At 36.5% G+C, this 27959-nt stretch overlaps 1 protein-coding gene across 4 annotated transcripts in view; it reads right to left on the bottom strand.

Moving 5' to 3' along the window:
• Positions 1-27959, bottom strand: part of VTI1A (vesicle transport through interaction with t-SNAREs 1A) — a 258149-nt gene that overhangs the window by 82111 nt on the left and 148079 nt on the right. For 2 of the 4 annotated variants that reach the window (XM_030452930.1, XM_030452931.1), the window contains 2 exons: positions 19614-19684; positions 15153-15214 (listed from right to left, as the gene is read on the bottom strand). In XM_030452930.1, coding sequence (XP_030308790.1) covers positions 15153-15214; positions 19614-19684 — 133 coding nt within the window. Of the gene's footprint in view, positions 1-15141; positions 15215-19613; positions 19685-27959 lie in introns of all 4 variants that reach the window. The other 2 variants (XM_030452932.1, XM_030452933.1) reach the window with 1 other exon arrangement.

Below are 27959 nucleotides of genomic sequence, written 5' to 3'. Positions count from 1 at the left end.
CCCCTATGCTGTTTCCTCAGCCTTGTGTTTCTCTCAAGTACTTGCTGTTAGCTGCACTGAAGTGCATACAGAAGAACAATATGCAATAAACAGACATCATTAGAAAAGTGTTATTTTTCTTATTACAGAAAAGTTGAGAACTTTCACAATATACTTGAAACAGTGCTCAGAAATTACCGCTTCAGCTTGGCATCCCTTCCCCTCTTCAGAAACAAAACAACCCCAGCAATTACAGGAAAAGCCAAACTGACATAACTAAACCAAGAAAGCCTTTTATCTATTCACCTCACAAGGTTTTGTTTGTGTTTCTTTATTTTCCAACTACTTCTTAAAGACTTGGGAAAAAGCATTAGGTGCTCTTTGCAGGCAGAACATTCATGACCTTGTTCAACTTCTTCAATATATTTCTTACTAATGCTTGCTGTATTAATGGCTTCAGCCCAAGAAGTAGTAATATTGAGCTTTTTAATTGCTTTACACAATTAAATGCTAATGCTTCAATCATTAACAATAATGCTGAATGCCATGCTTTGGAGCACAATGTAAGCAATGGTTCCTACCTTTTAACTCTTATAAATAGTTCAGAATAGGAAGCCTAAAAATAAATAGCATTTATTGTCACTGGAGAAAGTGCTACTGTATAGAGCAGCAAGCAACTGGTAGCCACAATTATAACCTCCACCTCTATAGCCTTCACAGAGCCTTTGCTGTTGTTGTCTATGTAAGCAGAGCAGAGCTCTCTGCTTCAGGGTGAGAATTTTCTTGGAAATGTTTACTATAATGAGAGAATTTTCTGTTCTTCTTCTATTAATCACAACACTGTCCAGTTCTGAGACCTGAATTGATGCAAACAAACAACAACAAAAAAATACAGCCAGATGACATTTCAAGGAATTTAATAATCAGATACCTCACTGCACTGCGTGGGAGTGTGTTTCACATTATATTAAAATTACTGGCACCCAGTCACATTATGGCCGAACTAGATGACACCATGCTTGGTTACAGCTGTTGCCACAACAGTAGTTATTTGGCAAGTGATGTAAAAGAGGAAAAAGTACTATTGTGAGCTTGCACCAAGCTTTTACACATCATGTTTCTAGCTCAAAAGAGGAAGGAAGGAAAAAAAAAACCACAACTTTTTTTTTTTTTTCAGGGTAACCACTTTATGATTCTAAGTGAAGGTGTTTGTCAAAAGTCATCAAAACAATCTCAGGTTGACAGGCTATGAAAACAAGAGAAGGGGATGGAGACAAAGCACAAGACTACTGTAAAAAATGCAACTTGAACTTTGGGAAGGTAAGATGGGGTGAGCCAGAAAAGAGAAAAGAACTCTTGGAAAGCAAATTGGCCCTTTGTCCTCCAAAGGAGCAGCTGATCTCAACCGCAGCACTGTGGGAAGTACCAAAACCAAATCACACTGACAAAGGCCAGTCTTTTTTCCCCAAGGGATTGTCTGTCACAGGTTGGCTGCTCTTGAAAATCAGGTGAGGAGACACATGCCTCTACATCTGCTTTCTTTGTGAGTCCACTCACGTTACACAGGGAAGGATTTAACCTTTGGCTCAAACTCCCATCAAAATAATCAACAACAATGTCGGAACTCTATTTCTTGAAAGGACATTTGTGTCTATGCCCAAGTGAGCCAACAGAAAAAAAATCAGCTGCTACACATAAAGAAAAAAGTAACACATTTAAAACAAAAACAAACAAACTCCAAAACAAAATGAAAGGAAAAAGAATCTTTACCCATTATTTAATTGCAAAAACATGGTGGAAGAGAAAGAGAACTCAAGAGAAACTTCAGGATTTCTTGCATCTGAAGCACCCATTTTGTGATGCATGACAGAAATGTTTAACCACTGGTTGGTGCAGTGAATTGTCCTCAATCTCTTAAATTAATTTACTGACTCTGAGGTTCTTTTTCCACAGCACAATGTTACCCTAAGCTCCTCTTCCAATCTAGTCATGACCTAGCATTTGCTGTTATTGTACAGGGTATAGAGACCTACATTCTATAATTAACCCGAAATGAAAAAATCCGATAAGAGAAAACATCCAAACAGTTGTCCTGTGCTGTCTGTGTGAAAGTCAGCACCCTCCAGGAAACTTAATCACCATGGAGTATCCAAGATGCAAAAGTGATTTCCTCTTCTAAGAACAAGGTATGTGCTGGCTTTTGCCAAAGGCTGATTTGAACTATAGCCACAACAACATAGTATCCATAAACTGGTCTTACTTTGACAATTTATAGAAAAGTAAGACTGGATTATTTCTTAAATTTCTTCTAACATAGCTTATTAGCATGTTACATGCAAGCAATATAATCATAGCAAGAGTTTCCTTTTAAAATGTGGGACGTCACTAGAAAATATTTTTTTCTTCTTCCTATTTATTCCCCACTTATTATTTAAATATTGCCATGCAGTGGGGAATAGCACTACATGTATATGAAAACTCCAAAGTGAAACTGAATATAAACAGAAAGTAACTGATCTCATTTCAGTGAGAAAGAGGGTTGAAGGCCAGAAAGGAAATAAATTGCTTTAAGGGTGGGATGTTAAGCAAATATTTACACAATTTCCAAGTTTTTATCAAACATAAAATATAATCTAATAATCATCTAAGGAATGTTTTGAGAACATTTTCCCTTAAGTATTACTCAACATGTAGACATGGATGATCAAAAAGTAGAGACCCACTCCCACCAAGCATACAGCAGTATTTATCTAAAGCTCTCCCTAGTAGGAAAGATTACAAGGATTAGGTTCCAAGCTTGTGCAATTGTCTTTAGACAAACACAACAATCTGCAATAAACTACTATTCCCCAGATGACTTCAGAAAAAAAAATCAACATGCTAGAGACAATCAAGACTGAAATAAAAGAAGAGTCAAATAAGTAACAATACAGGACAAAAAGGCCCCCTTGAAAGATGCATTAACATGGAAGCCATCAGCTCAGGGGGTGGTGGCTTTCCATGTGGGGAGGCATTCTCTTGGGCCACTTCTTGGCCTCCTCCTCACAAAGGAGTTCATTCCTTTCAATGATGATTACATATTCTCAGAGTTTGATCAAAGAAAGCAGGGTACAGCGGGTCCCAAAGTAAAGACAGTCTCAGAACTCAATAGTTTGGAGCAGAGGTTTAATAGTCCTCCCAACCAGTCTCTATTAAGCAGGTCAGCCACAACAATATTTTCCTCTGAAACCTGTATTTAATTGGGTCAGTGGAGCAACAAGACAAAACAGAAACTCTACTGTAAGCTAGTCTCTACATCTATAAAACACAACTTTTGTCTGGTATCTTGTGCACCTGCTCCTCCTCTCAGATTCAGAGAACAAGCATTTGGGCACAAGCTTTTCCATCAATTTCAATCAACAGAATTACAAGCACAGAAAAATCACTGCCTGAAACAGAGCATGACAACAGCCATGAAGCATTGGCTTTTCTCTGGGTTCATTCAATATTTCCTTGCCCACCTATGTGTTTTCTGTTTACTGTGTGCTTCTCTGAGACAAGGTCCCTGTTTCCTTACTTGACTGCAAAGAATCTGGAACATTGCTAATATGGTTCATGTAGTTTATTATAAAAATATATATATAATATGCTTAGCATCATATAAGTCTACTATATAATTCCAAATGCTCCATTTTACCCCAAAGACAAATCCCAGCAATGTATTAAGAAGCAACTACTTGTAAGCAATTCCTGCTTGAAGATTTTTAAATGGCTTATCTCATTTGAACAGGTAGATTCCTCAAAGAGGAATCATCTGTTTGAGCTGGCATGCAGGAGCTTAAGTCTAAAACTGCTTGCTGGTAGAGCTTGAATAAATTCTCAGTGATTTAAAGATGACCATGATGACTAGCCAAGTGCACCAGCAGAAGAGATGTTCTATAAAATACACTCTTCATGAAGAGGGTGCCAGCTATCACATTTAAACTTCATTTTACCATAGCTTTCAACATGTGGCTTCTAAACAAACTGTCAAACTCTCTTCTAAATATATAGTATATTTTTATTTTCTCCTTAATCAGAAGTTGAACAGCAAAATACATGAATTTCAAAGGCTCACTACCATGGTTTTGGTCATCAAGTTACCACCTATAAGAATATTTATGCATTCCTAGATTACACCAATTGTTTCCTCCCCCCCATCCATGTATCCTTTCTGTAGCAAACTGTTTCTTTTTATTTCCCTAGAGGCAAGGGATGATGGTGCTAAAGGTAATTTTGGCCAATGGAATTAAGTGACTGATACATTTCTTCTTTGAAGACCTCTAAAGTACTTAACAAATGTTTGCATAAGTACTGATTGTTTGCAGATTACAGCAGCCAGCATTAGCACATCTCAATCCACAGAAAGCTGTAAGAACATAATGTAAGAATAAGGAGCAGTAAGGAGAGATTAATAAGCAAGGAAAAGTAAGAAGAGATTGATAAGGAAGAAGCAGTTGCCTGAGCTAGCACATCAAGTTTAACATTACTGCTCTTCTATATATACACTCAATCGCTATTTCTCCAGGGATGCATCAATTCTTATTGTAGAACCAATGCAAATATTCTTTCTCTGTTGGCAACACACCAAAAATGTCACCCAAGGAAAGATGAGCCTGTCCCCTCTAGTCCTCAAAATTATATTATCTGAAGAAGACAACAGAAGAATTGATACCTTCTCTTTCTAATATCTGCATTCAGTAGTTAAGGCAATCAGGTACATACTTGGTTATGGACTGCTACAGGAAATCAGATACTCCACACCCCTCTAGACTAAATTCTTCCCATGCTTCTCTTTCACCCCTTTTAAATCCATTTAAGCCATGACTCCAAAACAGGACAGGCACTGCTACCAGCAAGTCCATCATTCACCAGCTCACATCAGGTTGTTACATGAGGACCATGCACAGATTAATTAAGGACATTTGCTCTTGGAATGCTTTGCTGAGATATGGAACATTATCCTCATTTTAGAGATGCACAGAAACAGATGTGTCCACAGCTACCCATGATATAGCCAGGACAAAGATAAGATTCCAACACTAGCAGTCAAGTTTTTGATTCTTTTTCCTGGGCTGGGATCGGGAAGAAAATTCTCAGTACCTTTATAAGATAAGAAATAAGTTAGTTACACAATATCTCAAAATCAGAAGGCTTCATGGAGCATATGGAGGCATGCCAATGCTAAATGTTCAAATTACGTGAAATAGAGATATGAAAAGACTGTAAAAGGTAGACTCATAGAGGAGTCTTATTTTGTTTTACTTAAAATATTTCAATTATGAAAATACTATATATTTTGAAAGCATGTATAATTACTCATAAAATGAGATGTTTTCTTCTCTGTGCTCCTACATGTGAATATATTTTATTTCTAAAACCTGTAACAGTATAAAATAGGCCTAATTAAAAAAACCTATTTCCTCCCACCCCACAATTAAAAAAAAATTATATAATTAGATTGTCTTTGAAATAGATTTTAAGACTCTGAAGCCCTCTCCTATTTAAGACAACATAGAAAGTGAACACACTTCCTAGAAGAGACTTTGTTACTGAGGATGTATGAAGTGCTTCTCAGCACAGCTGCATTCCGTAGGACCAGAAACCAAAATGAAAACCTCCTATGCACTAGTATTTTGCTGATTTTTTTTAAATACAACTGCATACCAGAAATGACTAAGATCTCAACCTGACAGACACTCTGCTGCTTTAGAAGATGATCTCAAACCCAGATAATGAACTGGCATTCTCAGAGCTCCACCTTTCCTCGCACTGCTCACCCTGCTGAGCAGCTGCCTCTTAGGCTCAAGACCTCTCCTCCAGTCCCCCTGACCTGCAAACTCTCAGCCAAACACTTCCCCAAGTCTTTTCCCTCTGCAATCTGCTGGCAATGGCAGTCAGGCCTTCAGCCTGCTGATAACCCAATTATATTTCCTCATAAAACACGATGAGAAATGAGACTGAGTCCTCCAATAAATACCTCAAATTCCAGGCATCTTAAGTACAAGCTGTGAAGTAGTGCATTAAAATGAACACGACTGTTTTAATGTGGGGTTGTGTATGATCTTCCACCTCCTTAAAAATGTGCTAGCAAACATTTTACTTATCAATGAATTTTTAATGAATCTTGGTGGCTATTTTTTTTTTTTTTTTTTTTTTTTTTTTTTGGTGCTCACCAAAGATACTTTGGGGAAACAAAAATATTGAGCAATTTCCTTTGTTTGTAGAAAAATACACCCACTCATCTCTATACCTTGAACTTAGACTGGGGTTTGCTGTTGTTGTCTATTTTATTCTGCTTAAAAATTGATGAAAAGAAATAAAATTTAATTTTTGTATCCAAAGTTTGGAAACCACTGAACCTTCTCATATTTAATAATTCAGACTCACCCCTCTAAGTTTTTTCTGGGAAAATAATATGGTCTTTATATTCCAAAAATGTCTTCACAAAAGTCTGTAGTACTGGATTTTCTGATGCTGAGTGATTATGAAACCCCCTTTTTTTCTCATAACTTCATGATGTATATCTATAATTCTTTTCTTGTTTGTGAAGATAAGACCATCCTTGTCTCTCTAAATGCCATTTCAAAGGAAGATTCACAGTTGTGTGACTTTTGATCTGAGTGGCAACCAGCTCGACCACCTGCGCTGGGTTTGAGCAGTTACTGAGCTTGCTTTGTACCATCTTATGAACACAGCAAGCCTTTTAAACCAGAACGAGCTGATGTGTGAATACACCAATTTACAATGTATATACAGAGTCCAACAATATGGGCATCTTTAATGACCAAATGTGTAAAGTGCATTTATTGTTTACTGATTATATCATTAAATAAAACAGATGGCTCATATTCTCCATCCACCTACAGTGGATTAAAACACAATGGTGTAATAGTCTGGTAAACTGGTAAAGTGAAACATTGATTTGTACTGGTGGAGTATTATAAATAACTGTTCACAAATGAGGTACAAAAGCTCACTGCCACCAAGAGTAATTAGCTTAAGGCTGTACTGAAAGAATGCTACCTTCACAATCAACATGTGTGTGCCATTCACACCAAAAACCCTGTTTGAAAAAATAGAGCAGTGACAGAAAGCAGCAGGGAAGTTTCTCGCCATGGATAAAGTAGAACATATGCTTCCAACATCTAGGCAAGAACAGGCACACTTAGAACCTTGTTTTGCAAACAATTCCCTCTTTAAGCACATTATTTGTGGCCAAGATATGCATGTTAGAGAAATATATAGTACTTTACTTTGCTTGCACAAGCGTTTTTATCAGGAGGAAGGAAGGGAGTTGGTGAAAGAATAATTTTAAGATCCAGTATTTATTCAAGAAGAAAAATTATTCATTAGTATTGTAATCCTAAACTATCAGCAGATCTACTAAATAAGACAGAATGAAGACTCACAAATTACAGAAAACTGAATTACAATTTAGTTAATATAGCAAAGTCCAAGGTAAACAAAAGTTCTGAGGTAATAAATGCTACACAGTGAGATCCTGCAAGCTAAATCATGTTAACACTCATGGAGTAACATTAATACTTGCAGTAGGCATATAGGTTAGTGAAGAAATATTCTGCTGTGCTTTTTTTTTTAAATGGTGAGTCTTAACAGCACTTATAATTCTAATAAACTGTGGTTCCTGATTGTCCTAATTCATTGACTAATTTTTCAAGTCTTCAAAAACCACAATTAATAAACTGATTTTAAAATACGATTCTAGAACCTGAGTTATAATGCAGATTCTAAGACTGAAGGAGCATGAGCACTGAACATTTTTCAGTTTGTCTGAAACAAGCCAGTAGCAAGTGTCTCTGCCTTGTTTTTATCATTCTAGGCATTTCTCCATCAACCTGAATGATTTCTGGTTATTTATTTTAAAACTATGCAAACAGTGTAGAGAACATAAACCTCAGTGTTTACAGTAAAATTGTTTTTCTCTATCTTCCCCATTTTGCTGTTTCTATAGACTTTTATTTGCCTTCTTGATTAGGTTCATATCTTCCTTATTAGTTAAAGAACCAGCAAAAATCAGCAAATTTTGATCCTTCCCATCACCAAGTAGACTAAATAACCTCAGATAGTAAAATCACACTTTCTCATTCATGACTGTGGTTTTCTCCAGACAGATGCTCAGCAGTTTAGCCACGTGTAAACATTTCTTCTGCAGAGTTTGGAAGGTCCAATACAACATAATACATACATGCTATTCAAGGATATAAATTCTCCCTCAGTTTTGGTCTTGTCCCACAGCAGCACTAATTTATCTGCAAGAAACTCTAAGTGATCCTGATTTTCCTCTAGTTTTGGATTTCTTACAGACACTTATGGCTTTCACCATAAAACTACAACAACAAACAATCCCCCCCCCCCAACAAACTTTGCTCAAACCAGGAGATCCTCACTCAATATTAGGGCTACGGATGAGCAAACTACTCACAAGAGTATGACTTGCAAGTTCAGATCCTGGATTTTGTGGTAGAACTTGAGCAAAATTTGTACTCAGCAAATCATGAGTGTTTCTTTGTTCCAGTTGTAGGTCATTTAATCTCTTGTGTCTCCTGAGCATGGCCAAAACTCTGACCTGCTACTATGATCTAGACTGAAAACCATCTAATCTAAAAGATTAGCTAAAAAAGGCAAGATTCTGATATCACAGCAGCTTGATATCTGCTTGATGACTTCATTATTTTCTTAAAGATAAGACCCTACCAATGTGATCAGAGTTGCAATGGAAAGCTGAATTAATTTTGCTTTTATTAAAAGAGAACAATTTCAATCAAGTGTTGTGAGATAAGTGCCCAATGCTACTGGAAATCCCACTCAGAATGCACAGAAGAGCTTGTCTATCAAAATGAGGATGTGTCTATGCATAAGGGTAGGAGCAGTTTACTAAAAATTCTGATGTTTGTTTGACAACAAACAAATTGCTTTTTTTTCTTAAAATGTTTAGAATTGCCAAGATAAAGTTACATGTTTGTATTTTACTGATCTTGTTTGAGTTGCAAATGCTACTTAGTCAGCTTAGTCTATGGTCTAGCTTTAGTGCAGATATACAGTATTATGAGAATGATTTAATTGAGGTCATGGGTCATGACAGAGAAAAGAAATCTCAAATTCACCAGCACATAAAAGCTGTTTACCTAGGAAAAAAGATTTGGGCTAAACATTAGGGAAAACTTGGAACAGTACGGTTGAAGAGATGAGAAATGTTCATCAGTGTAGAGCAGACCAGATGAATATCTGCCAGGATCTAAGCAGGGACAGGGTTGAACTTTTCTGAGATCACGTCCAAGTTGACTCTATTCCTTTTTGGCAAATTTGTGGATGAAAATAAAATAACCCATGTACCACGCTATCATGCAGATCTGTGATCAAAAGATGTTACACAAAGGAATTTATGTCTTAAACACCCTGTAGTAAATGTGTAAAATTTGGCATCTATTGCTCCTATGACAGTTACAGTGTGAGTGGTGTCATGAACATGATCTTTAATTTACTAGTGGCCTTAAGGAGTTTGACTTCATTGATTCCTGAAGAGTTGCCTCCAATTATTTCAGCAATTACCCATCTCAGCTTTATCCTACAGGTTCCCTACTTCACCCTCCTTCACATAAACAATCTCACTAGGTTCAAAATATTTCCGCTACCTTCAGTATTCCTGAATATCATGTGAGAAAGAACTCATCCCACTGGAAACTCGTTGTAACTACTGCAAGAAGCACTGCACTGATGATGCTGATATAAAACATGTCTTTTCAGGAAAGCTTGTCATGGGACATTTATTGTGGTTCAGACATGACAATGCTGACTATGAAATGCCTTTTGTTTCACTCATGACACTGTGAGCCTTTGTAGGCTCTAGTTGCCTAATGGTAGTCAACATATCTCAATACAGAGAGCAATCACAAAGGGTTATACGATATTTAACTTATTATGATACTTCACATTCTTGGAACATGCAGTCCAGGACTAGCTTGGATAATTATCCATTGAGATCCTGCTTTCCTGCAGAAACACAACTGTGCTTTAGATAATATTCTTTCCAGCTGTTCAGCTGGACAGAAGTAGATAGAAAGGGGGCAAATTGGATAGTAATTCTGGATGATAGAAAAGAGAAAATGGACAGAACAAGAACAAAGGGCATTGAACATTTAAAAAGGAACAAAAAAAAAAAAAAAATAATTAGACATATTGTCTGAAGACTGCTGAGAGATCCTCAGACTAGATGTAGTGTAGGCAGCTTGACACATGGATAAAGCTTTCCAACAATCTGAAAAATAAAACAATGCTACACTAGAAATGCTTCTGTCTCAATGAGTGAAGGACATATCCTTCTAAGACTACCTAGGTAAAAGGAGAATAAAAGACTGACTTTTATTTTATTCTATGCATTTAAGTTATTAAAAGATAAAGATCGATCATGATACTTCTTTTTTTTCCAGGTCTGAAGTCAACTTTACTCCTTATGTAACACTTAGGCTGTTGGAGCTAGCCCTATGGTGGCTATACAGCAGCTCAAAAGATCTCTCCACCTTCTATGATGCATGAGCTCAAAAGTATTTTTTATACTTGAATGAAAATTGAGCAAGATTTTTTAAGAGCATTTTGGAAACAAAATATGGAACACTGTCCAAGAAAGATGAGCAATGTTTATAAAACAGCTTTCAATTGATTATTAAAAATAAGAAATGCATCTTACAGACATCAGATTACATCATACCTGGATGAGAAAAGGGAGCCCACAGTGTCCTATACTATTTTAAAATTCTTGCTGTTGAAACCTAGAGGTACATTTCCTGTTTTTTGGTTGGACTCCTAATGTTGAAGGATGTTTACCTTTGGGAATTCTGCTGACACAACATTTATGTTTTCCAGATGTTTTGTCCATCACCCAAACAAAGAAACAAGGTTTCTTTTTAAAGTCAGAGACAAAGTGAAGAATGATCAAGTACTAATTAATTCCAAGGTTTAATCTGAAATAACAAGCTGTATGTTCTTTATCCAAAGACTGTCTTCTGATTAATAACACCACAAAGCTTAGCAGTTTCCTTCTGAAAAGATTTAAGACTTTGTAATAGAGAAAGATTAGTTGCATATTTAAATACAAACATAAAATAATATAAAAAGTAAGTATACTAAATGCTTAAAAGTCAGGAAATTAAAAAAAAAATTCTGACACTGACAGTAACAAAAGCACTAAAATACTTTACACGTGTATTTTAGAGTTTCCATTCATCAAGAGAAACATTAAGGACAGGGTCTGCTCTGTACTTGGCTTTGAGCAAGGAGGACAACAAAAGCTGTGTTGTCCCAAGAGATGACCCAGACTGAACAAGATGACCTCTGGAGGTCCCTTCCAACCTAAATTGTTCTAAGATTCTATGAAATGTTGAAAAATAACTGTAAGATCTGGACTATCCTGGAGTTCAAAAGTACAAGGAAGTTTGATGAGTAGTGATGCAAGAAGCAGGACAACCAGAACTTTCCTGTAAAGAAGAGTGAAGAAGCTTGACCAGAACTAGAATGGAGGGGCAGGCTTTCCACTTCTGATTGTAGTCACATTGGTGATGCAGCTGTTGGCAAGTCATACAACTTAGCACTTACTGCTTCATTTCTATCAGCTGGAGGTGGTGTCTCTGTCTTGTTGGAAATCAAGTTTTAAAAGCTGCCTTGTATAAGAATTTTTTTGCATGTAAGTGTCCTGATGAACCAGATAGAAGAAAAAATTGTTCTGGAGAGTAGCAGCTGTTTTTCTAAATAATTCCCTGCAATCTGGAGGGCGGTAGATAGAATTTATCTGCCAACTGGATAATGATTGAAAGCTACTGACATTTTTATCTGGTTACTTTTAGGTTTGTTTGCTTCCCACTGGGCCATGGGTGGCTTGGAGACTGCCCAAATTCTTAAAAGTTTTTCTAGACTACTGGCTTAGGATATGAGCAAAAGACTGAAGATCTTTCAGACCATACTCTTTTCTGTAAAGGAGAGATGGCTGAGAGAGCAATATTGGATATGCCCACAGCAGATGCCATTTCCTTGTGTTAGAACCTATTATTTGAAAATCCCATTACTGAAACTACACTGAGCTTCTGTTATAGCCTCACAGTTTTAAAGAGGAGTCATAAAATCTCAGGATGTTCAGAGCTACGGATGGACATGAAAGGAAATAATATTTTAACAATATCAGCATGCCAGTAGTACCCTACTAACACAATGCCACAAGTGGCATACACTAGTTAAACGTAGTGTCTGTAGGTTTATTTATGAAAAACAATTAATAAAATATAATAAATAATTTCAAAGCAAGAATATTTTAAAAACATTTATTACAAAAATCCCATTTCCCAATACTGACAACAACTGGCTACCTTGCTAGAGCAGCAAACTGGGATGGGAAGACTGTTATGCCACTGATTTCCTTACTGAGCTATGGAAACCTACAGAGCCACTCCCTGCTTTTAGTTCCCATCTCCAGAACACTTTATGCACAAATACAAGGCCAGGGAATTTAAGTCATTCGAAGGGAGTAATTTAGCTCTCTAGCTATCTAAACATCTAATCTCTTAATATATTTTGGCCAGATACAGAAGAGATGTTGCTTGCCTTTGCCAGACAATAAAACCAGTAATAGGTTAGGCAATAATTTGATGCACAGGGTGGCATATGAATTCAAGCATATCAGCACACAGACACTGTCAGAGCAGCAATTAAGTTCAGTAATGTTCAGTTCAGTGTTACGTTTCCCATATAATAATTACGTGATGAATAGTTCTCCAGTGTTTTCCTTTATTGGTTCCAGTAATTAAGTGAAACATTGGGTGGTACATACTGATCTTTGCAGAAATTAAGATGCAACTGCTAATCTGTGCTAATTATTTTTCTTACACTTTTATTTAGCTAATTTGTGCTTATTTCTTGGGGTCAGTATTTTATGATTATTCTTGTGACTAAACAACATTGGGATGATGCAGAGGCTGGGATAATGCTAGACCCTGGTACCAAACTGTCACAAATTCACCATTGGTCCATCTCTGAGTTGGTTTTAAATAACATTCTGAGTGTCTTCTACTGCAAACTATATCTATCCCAAGACATTGCTTTCATCACATTTACCTTAACTGCTGAAATCCTAACCTGCCTTTCATCCAGGCAGGTGACTTGGCTCTGCATTTTTGATAAAGAAAAAGGAAATCCAGTGACACATGGAAACATATTTGACTACCCAACCTTTTTGTCTAAAAGGAAGAGCCCAAGTATATTTCAGAAAGATCCTATTTCTCATTTGGTTTATGGAACACTTATAAAATAGGACTCCTAGCTGTGCTTCCCAAACACAAAACCAAGTCAAAGGTTACAGCACATGTTTTTGTTTCAGCTTCAATTTACTTGCAAATGCATTCAAACACAATATGAGCACATACTTTATTTTATTGAAAATAACAGACTACTGGGTGCTGCAAAAAAGGCTGAGGTACCTCAAGCATAAACATGGAAAGAATACATTGGTTTAGAAACCCATAAATCCTTATTTGAATCTGCCAACCTGAAAGCCAAGTAAAGCCCGTAAAAACTATTTCTCCTAAATGCTATGTCTGATTAAGCCATACTATTAAATGACAGCTGAACTTTAACATTAATATGATATTATTTAAATAACTGCATGATTTTTTTTTTACACTAAAATGATGAATGATTTTTGGACAGCTCAATTGACATAAAGCAAGAAATCCCTTTAATGAGATTTGACAAAATGGAGACATATGCAGAATGTTCGTTACAGCTCATGTCGCAGAGCCCTTTCTGGGGAGACTTGGGTTTGGTTGTGTCTTTTTTTTTTTTGTTCATTTTTTTCATAGTTTATTTTGATTGTCTACAGGCACTGAACCATCTCTTTCAATTGCCACTTCCTTTCTCCATGGATTTTGAATTTAGCTTGTGTCATTTACATATTACTCTTAATCAGAGAATTTTATGTTACAGTTTGGAGTTGCAGTTGTAAGAAATATGTGGAATGAAGGCAAGAGGTTCAGTCATTTTAGCCTTTGTAAACTGGGTCTACAAGGAACAAGATATTTTTCTTAGGAGACTTAGGAAGAAACAAAGCTCACACTAAATGCCAACTTATTACATTCCAGTTTTGATATTTTCCAAGCAAAGTGACAAATCAACAGCTCTGCCAAAACTTTCAAACCTTCTCTTCCTTTTTTTTTCTTTTCTTTTTTTTTTTTTTTTAATTCCTTTTAATAAGCAAATTGTATTAAGCAAATACACAACATAAAAACCCGTGCCAAGGGTAGTTTAATACTAAAAACTTCAGAGGATGCTCTAAACTTTAAAACTGTGTTTTTATAGTGCCCAGCAGCACCACCTGTTACAGGAATGCTTTTCTTCTTCAGGAGGCTAAGTATATACACTAATATGGACATCACAGAGAAGCTCTGGTGATGTTTCAAAGGTAAATAACATATTCAGAGATGCCACTAACTCAAAAAAGCTGTCTGGAAAGGTACCAATGTAAATTTAAGGTGACTGGTAATCACTGGATAACTCTCTCCCTGCAGCCCCACATAGACTTTTAGGATGTTGGAATTTTTCCCTTTCTGTATCAACTCACTTTGATCCCAGGAACAATTCATTTACACTGAAAGCATGGAAGAAAAATGCTAAACCCACAACATTTGACTATGTGCCTGCCACATCTATTCAGGCACCTATTCTCTCTGTGTAAATTTAAACTGCCCCGAAATATTTACAAACCATCTCCAATGAACTCTGATAGGTTAAAAAAACTTCACAAATACCTAAAATAATTAAGAGTAAGGAACACAGGATATTATAACCAAAAAGCTTAATTTTAGAACACACTTACAAAAAACTCAACAAATACAAAGAAACATAGACAAGAAATAATTGAGCAAGGGGTAATCCCTCAGGCTACTGAAAACTCTTTCCATAGCTGTGATGAAGCCTTCTACCTAACTATGCCTGCTTCATCACCAACATTCATTCAAAGACATTCTATGTAGCAGTCTGTGCAAAAAAAAAAGCCAGGTATGTCAGCAAAATGCTGAGGTTGAATTGTAACTAAAAATAAAGGTATGGAGAGAGAGGAAAAAAGAGCAGAAATATCCCTACCTTTGCCTTACCTTCGCAACATTCCTGTCAAAATCCTGGAACTCTTCCCAAGGTTTGCATCTGCTTCTCTAAGCTGAGGAGAAAACAGGGTGGTTAAAAATAAAGGTACATGTAATCCATTCTGTACAAAGGATGGGTATTTCTACTGCCATTTGAGTCAGTCAGCTTAAGATTTAGCCCAACACAAACTCATGTGTAAGAAAGCCACCAAAGCTCTGAAATTTAATTTTTTTTTCTGGTTTTCACTTATGTAAAAATAAAAGTCATGGAAGATAAGACATTGAAGTAAAAAAGATGAACCAAGGATAGAGAGCAAAAGCTTTACAGATAAAGGGTCACAGGTAGAAGCTGTATAAATTGGTATCCATAATTCCCATTGATGTGTGTATATGTATTAGTGATGCATATTAGGCAGGGCATCGAGGGATGAAGAGAGAGCCATGCACTGTGCTTCTGATGATTTATGAAAAAGAAAAACAAACCTATCTTGCTTCCATTGTTTTTCTAAGACACTAAACAACACACCCATGCTGTCCCTTAAATACAAAACTTGTACTGACCTTACAGCAGCCTCCACTGGGACAGATGCCCAAATACTTTGTGATCAGTATATAGTATGTACATAGGGCACAGCACTATAATATATATTTTTTGCACATAACGATCACTCACTGAAAATAATTTGTAGTTTACTAGGACACAGGAGACCTAAATTTACAGCTGAACTTAATTAGCTGACTTGTTCTACAACTCTCAAAGATCCTGCAAAACAGGTGAAAACACAGCTATATGAAAGCTGAAATTAGGGAGACAAAGAGAAAAGTTGTGAAGCAAATGAATTTCATATTAATGAAGAGCAATTACTCCTATTGCTCTTTAGAAGGGATTAAAGTTTGCCTCTCTTTTTGTGTTTACTAGTGTCCCACAGAAGGAAATCCAGAAATGGAGAAGATTATCAAAGAAGAGGCTTACTGTCCTCCCTCTTCTGCTACTGGTAGCTGCAGCAGAGACATCTTTTGACTTTTTAGATATCTTGGAACCAGTGGCACATTAAAATGAATGGTAAATGAAAATTCAATGATTGTCAGTTATGAAATTGCAGGGACCACTGCTTCCAACACTGCTTTTGGAAACACAGCTGTGTGTACACACATAAAAATATTCCCCTCCTCATGAAAGCTGAGTATTTACATCTTCGTTATTACATCAGATAGAAAGGACTACCTGATCATTGACTTCTTACTAAAGAAACTTTGTTGTGGAAGATAAAATGCACCCTGTGTTATAAATCCATCAAAACAGTAACACTGCCAAGAAAAATGGCAGCCTTCCAATAACAAATCACCTTCACCATAACAAACCACTATTGTGTCTTCAATATATGCATATGCTCCATTCTGGAGCCCAATACTGTAAATATTTGCTACCAACATTAATGTTTATTACTGAAGTCAGAAGTTGCAATCAATGCCACATAACCTATTTGCATATATGTCCTCTTTGTTCTTATAAAATGTAACAGGAATGTACCAAGTAGAAGCTGGGACTGGATAACACAAATCAAGACTTGCTCTTAGCAATATTATATTTAGTGGGAAGGTTTACACTCACTCTTAGATCTCTGTAATTATGTGCTATGATGGAACAAAGATGAGAATTGCATTCCAGGGAGGCCATTCCCTCCTTTTTTTCCTGATTCATCTAGACAATTCAAGCTCCAGAAAAGCAGCTTAGCCCAGTTTGACACAAGTAACAGAAGAAAAAATGTCACGATAATATTTAAAAGGCTCATTAAAAAGCCAAGTTCTTATCTATGCTAGAAGGGAATCTGAAGTACAAATGTATGCTTTACATTGTCCTTTTATTATTCATAAAGATGCATTTAACACTTGGGGCTTCTCCTCCCTTTCCACAGAAAAGTAGCTCTCTCCTTTTTACCATTAAAATGTTTGATCCTAACTTCTCCTCTCTTGATTGAGGATTCTACCTGACAGCTAGAATCAGTCCTGATAGTCAGGAAGGGGGAGCTGAATCTTAGAGGCCTGACAGACTCCTCTAAGCAAGATGACCTCATGTTTTTATGGTAATAAAAAAACCCCACAAGATAAGGGAAAGAGATGTAAAAAGGAAACAAACAGGTACACAAATGTCTAGAAGATCTCTAGCTACCTCCCAAGAGAACACCAAAAAAACCCCATCTTTTTTCCTGCAGTGGCAGAAAAAACTCCAACATAAACAGTTTCAAGCACTAAGTTTGTTTTTATGTAGAACTGAAATGTATGATATAGTTCTTCCATCATTTCTTTACCAAAACTGGCGCACTGCAGAAGCCAAAGAAATGACGTGCAAACATGTTATATGGCAGACAATGGCACATCCTTGCTTCATAGAACCACTGTAGTGAAAACATTCTGAAATATGCTTCAGTCCTAGCAATAGCAAATCTACACAATGTTGAAAGAAGCTTTTAGAAAAAAATATTAAGAATAATGAAAAAGGAAAGAAGATGAACAAGATGCTGATGTTGATATTTTGTCTGCCTTAAGGTACATTTTAATTTGAGGTTTTCGTAAAACAGTTTGCATCTTTTATTAGAGTCCTGTATAGCCAAGTTAACCTATCTGACTTGTAGCAGAGCTTTAATTCTTCCTCTGGCTTACAAAAAAAATAATCTTTTACTCTGCAGACAGGAAATATCATGTATGTAAATTTAAACAAACTATAGGAACACTAACTTATTTAAATACTATTCATATTTGGATTTTCACAACACTGAACTGCTAAGAACTCACCATCATACTCAAGCTGATATTTCAGCTTTCAAGAAGACAAGTTTGTTCCTTGGTTGATAAGATAATAACAGCATTTTTTTTCAGTAAAATGACTAAAAAAATCTATTGTGTATTGACAGAGCAACCTCTGTCCTGGTCTTTAAAAGAATCTCCAGAAAATGGGAAACTTGCCAAGCTATCTGGTTCATCCCTGACTGTACATCTGAGCATACTGACAAGTGGGGCATGTCCACTCATGTGGCTCCACTACAGAACTTTTCTGAATTCCTTAAACAAAATATTTTAAGTGCCATATGAAAAAAAAATGGGAATTTGAAATCTGCCTTTTATGTCAAGAGCTTTCTTACTCTACTGCAGTGGGAAACACTTTCCTAGAATACCCTTATTTTCAATCTTGCTCCTTGCAGTTTACAAGTTGTGACATCAAAGAACTTTGCTCTCCAGGTGGAAAGCACAGAAAAGGAAAAATAATGCCATGAACTACGCATCACCAGAACTGCATTTCCTCTTTCTCTTTCTTGAGGATTTTTTAGGATCAGCAGAAAGGGATACATGTCATTCGTCTCCACTGCCTAGGTTTTACTTGTCCAGATGGAAACAGAAAAACATCTGACTCAGCAGTCACTAGGGGTGTCAGAAGTGACTAAAAAAAGACTACAGTGTTGCCTGAACATAAAGCGGACGATATGTAGGTACAGTTAATGATTTATTATACTTAATATTTTTAAGTAGCTAATGCCCAGGATTTCAGAAAGCAACTGGTACAGCTGACAAAATGCATCATTAAAGAAGTCATATGAGGCTTTACCAATCAAAGCAATCCAGGTGAAGAAACCCCCTGGGAGAGATAAAGGAATTTTCCTAAGTGCCTTTGGTTGGCTAGAGGAGGACACTTTGGCAAGATGGGACACTGAGGAAAGTATCTAACGTGTCACAGGCGGAAAGTCCCAGGTGCAGTGACTCCTGGTCCTATGGGTTCAAGTCAGAAACAGGGAGGCAAAGGTCTAAGACTGAAGTTCAGAGAAGTTTTTTACACTGGATGGGATGAGCTTCTGGACAACTCCATTAACACAACAGAGTGAAGACAATCCCTATGGAGGCAACATAAGCCTAAAATGACAGAGATTTGTTATCGTGACTAAAGTGAAAGAGCAGCAGTGTAAGAAACTACTACCTGCTCTTTCACACAGAATTGCCTAAGAAGACAACTATTAGCATTTGCAGCTACAAGGCTGATCAATTGTTAGAAGCTAAATCATGATCACAGAGTCACAGAAGAACAGAATAACAGAATGCTTTGTGTTGGAAGGGACCCTAAAGATCATGTAGTTCCAATTCCCCTGGGCATGGGCAGGGACACCTCCCACTGGACCAGGTTGCTCATAGGAAGTCCAAGAAGTCCCTCCAAAAGACATTGAACAAATCCTTCAAAGGACAGAAATCTGACTTATCTGTGCTGTTAGTGAAAGAAAGCTTGCTTCTCACAGCCAATTTGGTGACTTCAGTGTGACTGCCTGTAGGAGAGGTTTTGCAGGTTTTGGCCCATATAAAACACTTTCTAAGAGCTTTGCTGCAGATAGTGAGTAACATCTCATGATAGCAGCTCATTTACATGAAACTAATCAGTTTGCCCAAAGCAAATAAAATCCTAAACCAGCAATTACTTATTATCAAACTTACCCTTTCCCGAGCACGCTGGATCTTCTCTCTGTCATGGCTGAGATTTTCCAGCATCTCCTGTCCAATCTGCTCTGCATTAAAAAAAAAAAGTAAATCAGGAAAAATACATCTTGTGATTGTAACATCAAAATGACAGGTTAGATTGTAACAATGTCATTTAATACATATGGTAGCCTAATCAATCCTCCTAACTGCAGCTTCATTATATTTTAAGCTTTTTAAGCTATGTAAAACTGAAGAAGTAGCAACCAAAGCAGAAGCTGTCCCCCTGCAATATCTTGAAGTTGTCTAGGCCCTGGGAATTGACACTGACTTTTGGTCTGTGAAACAAAGGCAAGAAGATTTCCAGATTTTCTCTATGTGTGGGGTGTTCATTCTCCCCACAGGCTCCTCAAGGACTTCCCAAAGGAAGTCAGGAAACCTTTGCTAAAACACCATCCATCCACATACCTCCAAAGAGACTGAGAAGCCCTGCAAGAAGAAAACCACTACCCCTCTCAGCATTTACCATTCTTGCTTAAATAAAAGTGGTTTCAGGCTAAGCCCAGTTGCTGGTGTCTCTTTCACTCAAGCATGGACTATTTCTTGCAAGCTTAGAGATACCTTGTAATGGAGCTCTTCATGTTTTTAATAGCAGATATATATATTAATCTATTATGCTCTATTATCACCATTTGTGTTTACACAGGGGTTGTTTGCTTCTGCATCTTATGCTGAACCAGAGGTTGCAAAGTTATGGTGGGAAGGCCTCAAAATATGGTACAAAGACAACAACAAGATGCCAAAATTTTACTCTTCAAAAAGCTTCGGTCAAACACTCCTTTAAAACTGAAATATTAGCAGCAAGTACAGAGATTTTAATCTTCTAAGCTGCACAGAAACATTAAGAAACCCTCCTTGTATTTCCCTGAAGGAGAAAAATAAGTCAAATCATTCCTATTTTACAGATGGGGAAGCAGATACAAGGAGCTGAGCAGCTGTATCTTGCCTCAGGACACACAACACGTGTGAGACACCAGCATTTCTGTGCACGTTCATTTAGGCTACTTAGCCAGATTGCCAGAGACTGTACCAAAACCTGAGTATAACTATAAAAACAACATAAATAACAAAAATCATGCCTTGCTTTTCTTCTGGTGTATGAGTGGGATCTTAAAATTTTCTTATTTGAGAAACCTCAAGGAAAAGAAACATTAAAAATTCTTCAGTATGTTAGCAGTGCAAACATAACTATTCCTATTTTTTTAAATAGATACAATCCATTTTCAGGCAACAATCCAAAGCAAAATCACCTCAAACTTGAAAAATTTGAGACAAGCAATTTTTATTCCCTAAATGCATTTAACACAGGGTACACACTCTGCCAGATAATGTCTAAGGAAATTCATTACATATATATTTCTCTATCTGTTGCCAAATACAGCACAAGTAAGATAAATATTTCCTCAGATATCTGACCACAAATTGACATCCTCATTATGCTATCTTGTCCCTCTTGGCTTGCTGCTCTTTACTTTTAGCTGTATATACAATGCCTCCCAAAGGTGAAATGTGGTAAGATATGTGGTTATTGAGTTTAAAAAGCTGTAAATTGCAGTACAGCTATACACATGGTAGCCTAAGAAAGTGATTCAAGACAGAGCTTTGCCTATGTTTGCATGTTGAAGAACTTTCTGGATAAAATTATACTGAGCTTATTCTTCATCAAAGCACTCGAAACACTGTAATGCACAGATATGTGCATTCACTGTAACCTGGAGGAGAAAACCCAAAGCAAAATCCCTTAAAAATAGAGAGGAATAAATCAACAAATTACTAACCAAGTAGCATGGTGTGGAATGATAACAACTATTTATTGCTAAAAATTATACCTATGTTTGCACAGACATAAGGAGCACGAGGGACAGATTTTCCTTCAGAGAAATAACTATAAAGTTGATGGCTAAATTGGCTCGAAAATATCTTTATAGGAAACAGCTCTATTTTTATTATACCAATATTAAGCAAGTTACTGTGGGTTTTTAGGTTTTTTTTTTCCCATCTTCTTCCTGTCACTGGCAAGTTCACACTCTTAGCTTTTTATAATGATTGAGTTTATTTTCTAACCATCAGTGTGACAGCAGCATCAACTGTAAGTGAGGGTAAAACACCGTCACTTTGACGAATAGTGTATTTTCCTCTCATTGTCGATGACTGAAGACATCAATAAATAAGGAAGGAGAGCATGTCAGCCAGAATATCACAGAATGAATTGTTGATATGACACTTAGGGATTAAACCTTCAGCCATGAAGTTCAACCTAGCAGAGGGCTCTGAGAACTGAGATAGTTGTGTTTCTTCCCAGCAGCCTCTACAGATAAATAATTGGATGGATCATCAATTTTACAGGAGCAGCTTTACTCTACATGCACTTTAGCTGATGATCTTTGGCCTTTTTTGGGCTAAAATAATAACATAAGTTGAACAAAGAGACATAACGGAGGTAACATAATCTCACAACAAGTTTGCAAACATAAATTGACACCTTTATCCACAGATTCTCTTCATATACTTGTTCTACTCAGAAAATTCACTGATGACAGTGAAACTTGATTTTTAGTTGGAAGGTCAAGATAGTCAAACAAAAGAAAACAAAAAAAGAAAATACAGACTTATAAATGATTTGATGACATGTCTTCTCACTGGATTTGCAACTGAAGATGTCTGGGACTGGAAAAAAAGTAACACTGGCCCACAACACAGCTAATTACAAGCTTGGAATCATTGCTATCTGCTTGCTATAATTTTTCAACTTTCCCCATGACTTTGATGTTTTCCTGCTAGTTAAAACCTTTATCTCTGTGGCAGATTCATTCTTTTAGTGTAACAGTTCTGTATAGATCTTTACAGACTATTTATAATGCAAATCATTGACGATGCTATTACAGTTATGTGAAAAGGTCAGGTTTTTAAATATACTGGAGTGCAGATGCACAAATTAAGACCAATACATAAACTGAAGGGTGTTGTGTGTTGCTACTAATGGTGTTATTTCCATAGAATCTTAACAACTTCAATTATTTAGAGATTACCCCATCCTTTTAGTCCATATGTATGGACAATGTTTAATACAGTGCAGTCCCAAGCCCTATAAAAGACTACATGGTGCTGCCTCTTCTCACTGAAATTCCCCAAGAGAGGCAAAAAATTATGTTCTAAATTTACATTTAAACTATGAAAAGCAGAAGGGTGAAGGCATTTACATCATTATTATCTATGCACTGACAGAGGGCAGGAATATTCAGTATAGCAATAATCTTAGTCTTAAACAATGCTGTGATGAAGACAAAAAATATTCAGAAAAAGTACATAAGTTAATATCAACAAGCATTAGCCTTAAAGGTTAATGCTAAAATTCACAGCTCTGAACATATTCTGCCTTAAAGGTGTTTAAGCAAGGTATAGGAAATAAGCCTATTCAGTGCTGAACATTTTAATAATGCCATGTTGTGGGTCCAACACAAATGGTGTCTGATGTTATGAGACAGTTATGCAAAAAAATACATTTCTTATCCTCAAGCACTGAACCTGATTAAAAGAATGAAGATGCTTTTCCCACCTGAAGAAAAAACAAAACTCCCCAAACCCAACAAATGCAAACTCAGCTTTCTCCTTCATGTGAGCAAGATTGCCACATGGTTTTCAACGTTGCTACTGAGACAAGCCCAGAAGACAAGGATGCTTTACACTCCTGAACATGCCCTTCCTTTGGAATTTGCTAATAGTTATTTAAATGTACAAATCATAATTATTTAATATATGTTCCACAAACCTTGATTACTAAAACCTACACACATATAGAGAATGCAAAATAAGTTGTGTTTGGCTGGTTGGTTTTCCTCTTTCTTTTTTTTTTTTTTTTTTTTTCCTCCAGCCATTTAAGCATTTATTTACTTTATCAGCTAAACTGATTCTGAAAGAGCTTCTTCTAATCACTCAAGTCAATAATACTTTTTTCCTTAAGAATGACTAATAGATTTACTCAAGAGACAGCAATGATACAGAATGAGTCTCTCCAGGCCTTTGGATAAATAAACATACATTTTAATGAAATTTATAGAAAGTCCTAATTTTTCTTTTAATAAAAAATTAAAATAATCCAACATGGTTTATACAGCACTTTTCCTCTCCAAATGTACCCTGTGTGTGTATATATATAAATAATATTCCACTAGCAGCAACAGATATTCTGATACAGTTTAAAATACAAAAGAAAGTTTAAAACCAACCAAATAATGGAGATGATGCCTGAAAACATGATTTGCCCAATCTTATTACACCCATAATCCACGCATCTGAGCAATGTAATTAAAGGTGGGAAACAACAAACTAATTTACACTGGGAAAAGCAGAACATCACGTTAGGAATCAAGATAGTTGATCTACAGAATAATGAAATTAACTCCAAAACCCACTCTGCATTCTAAGAAAAGGAATCAGAGTAGGAATGGAGAACTCTTCCACCCTGAGATCCTCACCCTTGCCTAGAGAATAACACCCAAGTGGGGAGCCTAATTCTGTGTTGGTTTTGCACACAGACATCTCCTGCTCTTAAGATGCAGCAAAGACTATGGAAGATTTTGGGAGAAGAACAATGCTGACACAGACAAAAACTTTATCAAGATTTTCAAGGCTGTCATGCTTTTTTTCCAAAAGTCACTCTATTTTTGGACAAATTAAAAGTTTAGATTTTAGGAGACTGCAAGAGATAAATCATCAACAGCAGCTTCTGGGGGAAAAAAAAAGCCTCACAAAATGTTAGAAAGTATTAAATGCTTGTTGTTCAGAGCTGACAGCAAGTAGATTTACAAACTTGGAAAATGTATGTTGCAGGAGTTAAAAGAATTCAGGGCTGAGTCAAATGCTTTATGTTTCTGACAGCAGAAAGTTAATAAAGAAAGTGATGACATATTTTTAAGTGCAGGGACACAGGTGAAAGTCCTATAAAATTAGAAGTTCACAGTCGATATATATTTACATTGAACAGCCAATATAATTAGAGATAAGAGGATTTAGATCATTAAAGTTATTAAATGACAAGTAAATGTAAAATCTGTAAATACAGATAAACAAAGGAGAATGTAATAGCTATAAGTTGGTGGAGGGACAATTTGTAGAACATTAACAGAACAGTGAATCATGAGAGCTGGCACTCGAATGCTTCAAGAATTTGCAACAGAGAAGTTAATCTGCATGCATTTCAAATAAAAAGTCCCAATAAAATGTAATGAATGCTCATGAAACTATTTTCATTGACCAACACCAAAAGGGGTCTGTTGATCCAGAGGTCAGGGAAGCCAGAAAGAACACCATCCACAACACCTAATCAGAATTCAGGCTTTGTGCTTTGTTTCAAATAAAGAAGAAAAGATATTTGAGGAAGATGACACATGCCTTTAAGAACAAACTGGAAGCATTTCATAACCAACTCCTCCCATGCTCCAGGCCTATTCTATCCTTCCCCAGGAAAAATAAAAAGGCAGATGAATGAGAAGAAAATAGGAAAGAGAAAGCAGAATGATGCTATATGACAGACCTAGTAACGTCACCTCTAATAGCCTTTTCTAAGTTTACATACCTTTCCTGAAATCTTAACTCACATCAATCTACTGGCATAAGACTACTCATTTCTAACTATCTGATGTGTTTTTTTCTATCTACTTCCATCATCCATCTATCAGAGCTCTCTCACAGCCACATTCACAGGAGGTGGCAGACTTTGATTCTCCTGAGTGCTTGACTACCTTGAAGTCCAACCACTCTTTTAGCCATCTCCCAGCTCGGTAATGCTTATCTGCTCCAAACTTCCCCCTTTGCATCTTCTTCCCCTCACCTTTCTTCAAAGAAGTTCTAAGGCAAAAGAAATCCTTGCTTAGTGAAACACTAAGTAAACCACTTGCTACCCCCATTTCAATCACTTATGTAGGTGAAGTTGGGAACCAACCCCCAGTATCTTTAAGGGCTGTCAGGACAGAAGATGACCCTGCTTGCTCTGAGCTGTGCTGCAGGGAATGGATGCTGCTTCATTACAGTACTGCCAATCTTAAAAACAATTTAGGAGGGGAGAGTAGTAACAATCTTGACTGCACCTAAATTAAATTGCAGAAACATACCCTATAAAACTTGATCCATAAACCATCACTTCATTAAATTTAAAACTCAAAACATCACAGAGATGACACAACAGTGCCAATCTATGTTGGGATTCATGGACACAACCAAAAACATGCCACCATCTACCAAGTTTTCATTCAATAAACTCAGTGTAAATAATTATTGTGGACCCTGCAGTACTGGTTATTTCAAAGACTTAAATGTGTAGGCAGAGCATTGGCAACTCCTGCATTCAGTAGCTTGGGGTCATAAAGCTGGTACTATCTCTCCAGACAATTTACTCTTAAAGCAATAAATGCACTTAAGCACAAAATAGATGAGACAGACTATCAGCATGTGTGGAGCAAGATTGTTTTCAAACTTATTTAACCACACAAAACTGCAGCACATGACATTTAAACAGGAGAAAGATGAAGAACAAGGTCTGCTCGTTATATCTGCAAGCACTGAAAGCATTTTTTTTTTAGATCTGATTTTTCATGACCCATTTGTGTAAATGGGTCTTGAAGTTTAAAACTTGTCAATAGGAGCAAGGTTCTTCGAAGTATCTGTTTCTGGATGTCAGAAAATCTATCAAAAGAGTATATCCTTCAACTGTTTCAATCTGAGAAGTGACTCCTTGAAGCAAAAGCAATGTTAACAAATGAAAACAAAGCCAGAGCCAAATAAAATGAAATTTGGGTTTGTTCATGTTTCCCCTAATGTTCTGAAGTAGCAGGTTTATCCTGAATCCACAGACTGATTAGAAAGTCAGGAAAGCTAAAAACACAAGCAAGAAGTTTATCCTTGTTTCATCTTTAATATTTCCATGGAGCAAAAGTGTTTTAACCTTTCTTGCACTTTTAAGCAATCCATTTTAAATGTGGATGGAACTATCTCCTGCTGTATTCACATTCATATTTAAACAACAAAAAGCAGCAATAAAATAGCATCCAGACAATAGAAAAATAAAACAAACCTAGAGGATGATTAATAAATTATGCTTAAAATAATTGACCAAAAAGTGTAGCAAAAAAATAAAGCATTCTGAAAACAGTGTGTGTGTACATATCTATATAAACTTTCTGAAATATCAGAAAGCCCACAAAGCAGGTGAACAGCTCAGCAACCTCAGAGCTGGCTTCAGTGCAACTCATCCTTTGAATACGAATTAGCAATGGGTAATCACAGCATATTTATGAGGCCTTTTGCCTGGTCCTTTTCTCCAGTGAATGCTGTATTATTCATTGCGTGTGCCCTGACCCCAGTGCGCTCCTGTTCTGACAAATCATACTTGATTAAGACAAATCTTTATTAGTTACCTAGTCAACTTCCCCATTTATCATTTGCAAATCCCATTCTCCTTCTTGGGTACTGTAAAAGTAACTGAAACCATTTTTTTCTCCGTCTGAAATGAAATGCTTGTTACAGGCAGTCAGTGCAAACAGAGCCTAAAATTCAGTAATAGGCGATAAAACAAAGGTTTAACAGGCACAAATTACAAATGTGGCAAAACTTTAAAAAAATATTTACTTGATATAGACTCAGGAAACATTAATTAGCTCATCCTATCTATGTTTCCCATTTTTCTGCCAACAAAATCTCTCAAAATCTAAATGACATATAAAGGAACACTATTGCAAAGTTGGAAGCTAAATGTACCAAGGTTTGAAAAATAAAGATATTCCTGAGTAAGGTTGTTGTTAAAGCTTTCTATGCAACCAAAAATATCTTTTCAAAGAGGATAAAACGAGGCAAAATTAATCCAAAATTATTCATGAAGCTTCGGTTTCCATAGAAAATCGAATATATCTCCCAAATGGTAGCAATTTGGAGAGGAAAAAAATCCTTCCAAGACAATGTTAGTTTATTCAGGGGGTAATTTATAACTAGAAAAGTATGTGATATCTAATGCACACTAGTTTTGTCATGATAGTGGCTTTGCTTGAAGAGAAGGATGTTTGTTCTATCAGGACTCTGGAGATCTGAAGTAGCTACCTGGGAGATGGAGGGACAAGGAGCAGAGGGAAAGGACAGTGCGTAGCTAAATGGGATGGCTCTGGTTCAAGTTCCAGGTCTGCCCCAGAATTTTGGTCCTCCCTCTGGAGAGTCCTCAAGAAAATGTACACTTATGTTGACTTTTAACAGTGGGACTCAATGATCTTAAGGGTCTTTTTCAACTTTAATGGTTCCATGATTAGTTTGGTGATGAAG

Source organism: Calypte anna, chromosome 6, assembly GCF_003957555.1.
Source record: "Calypte anna isolate BGI_N300 chromosome 6, bCalAnn1_v1.p, whole genome shotgun sequence".
Lineage (NCBI taxonomy): Eukaryota > Metazoa > Chordata > Aves > Apodiformes > Trochilidae > Calypte > Calypte anna.
The sequence above is the reverse complement of the archived record's forward strand: the minus strand, read 5'-3'. Positions and strand labels throughout refer to the sequence as shown.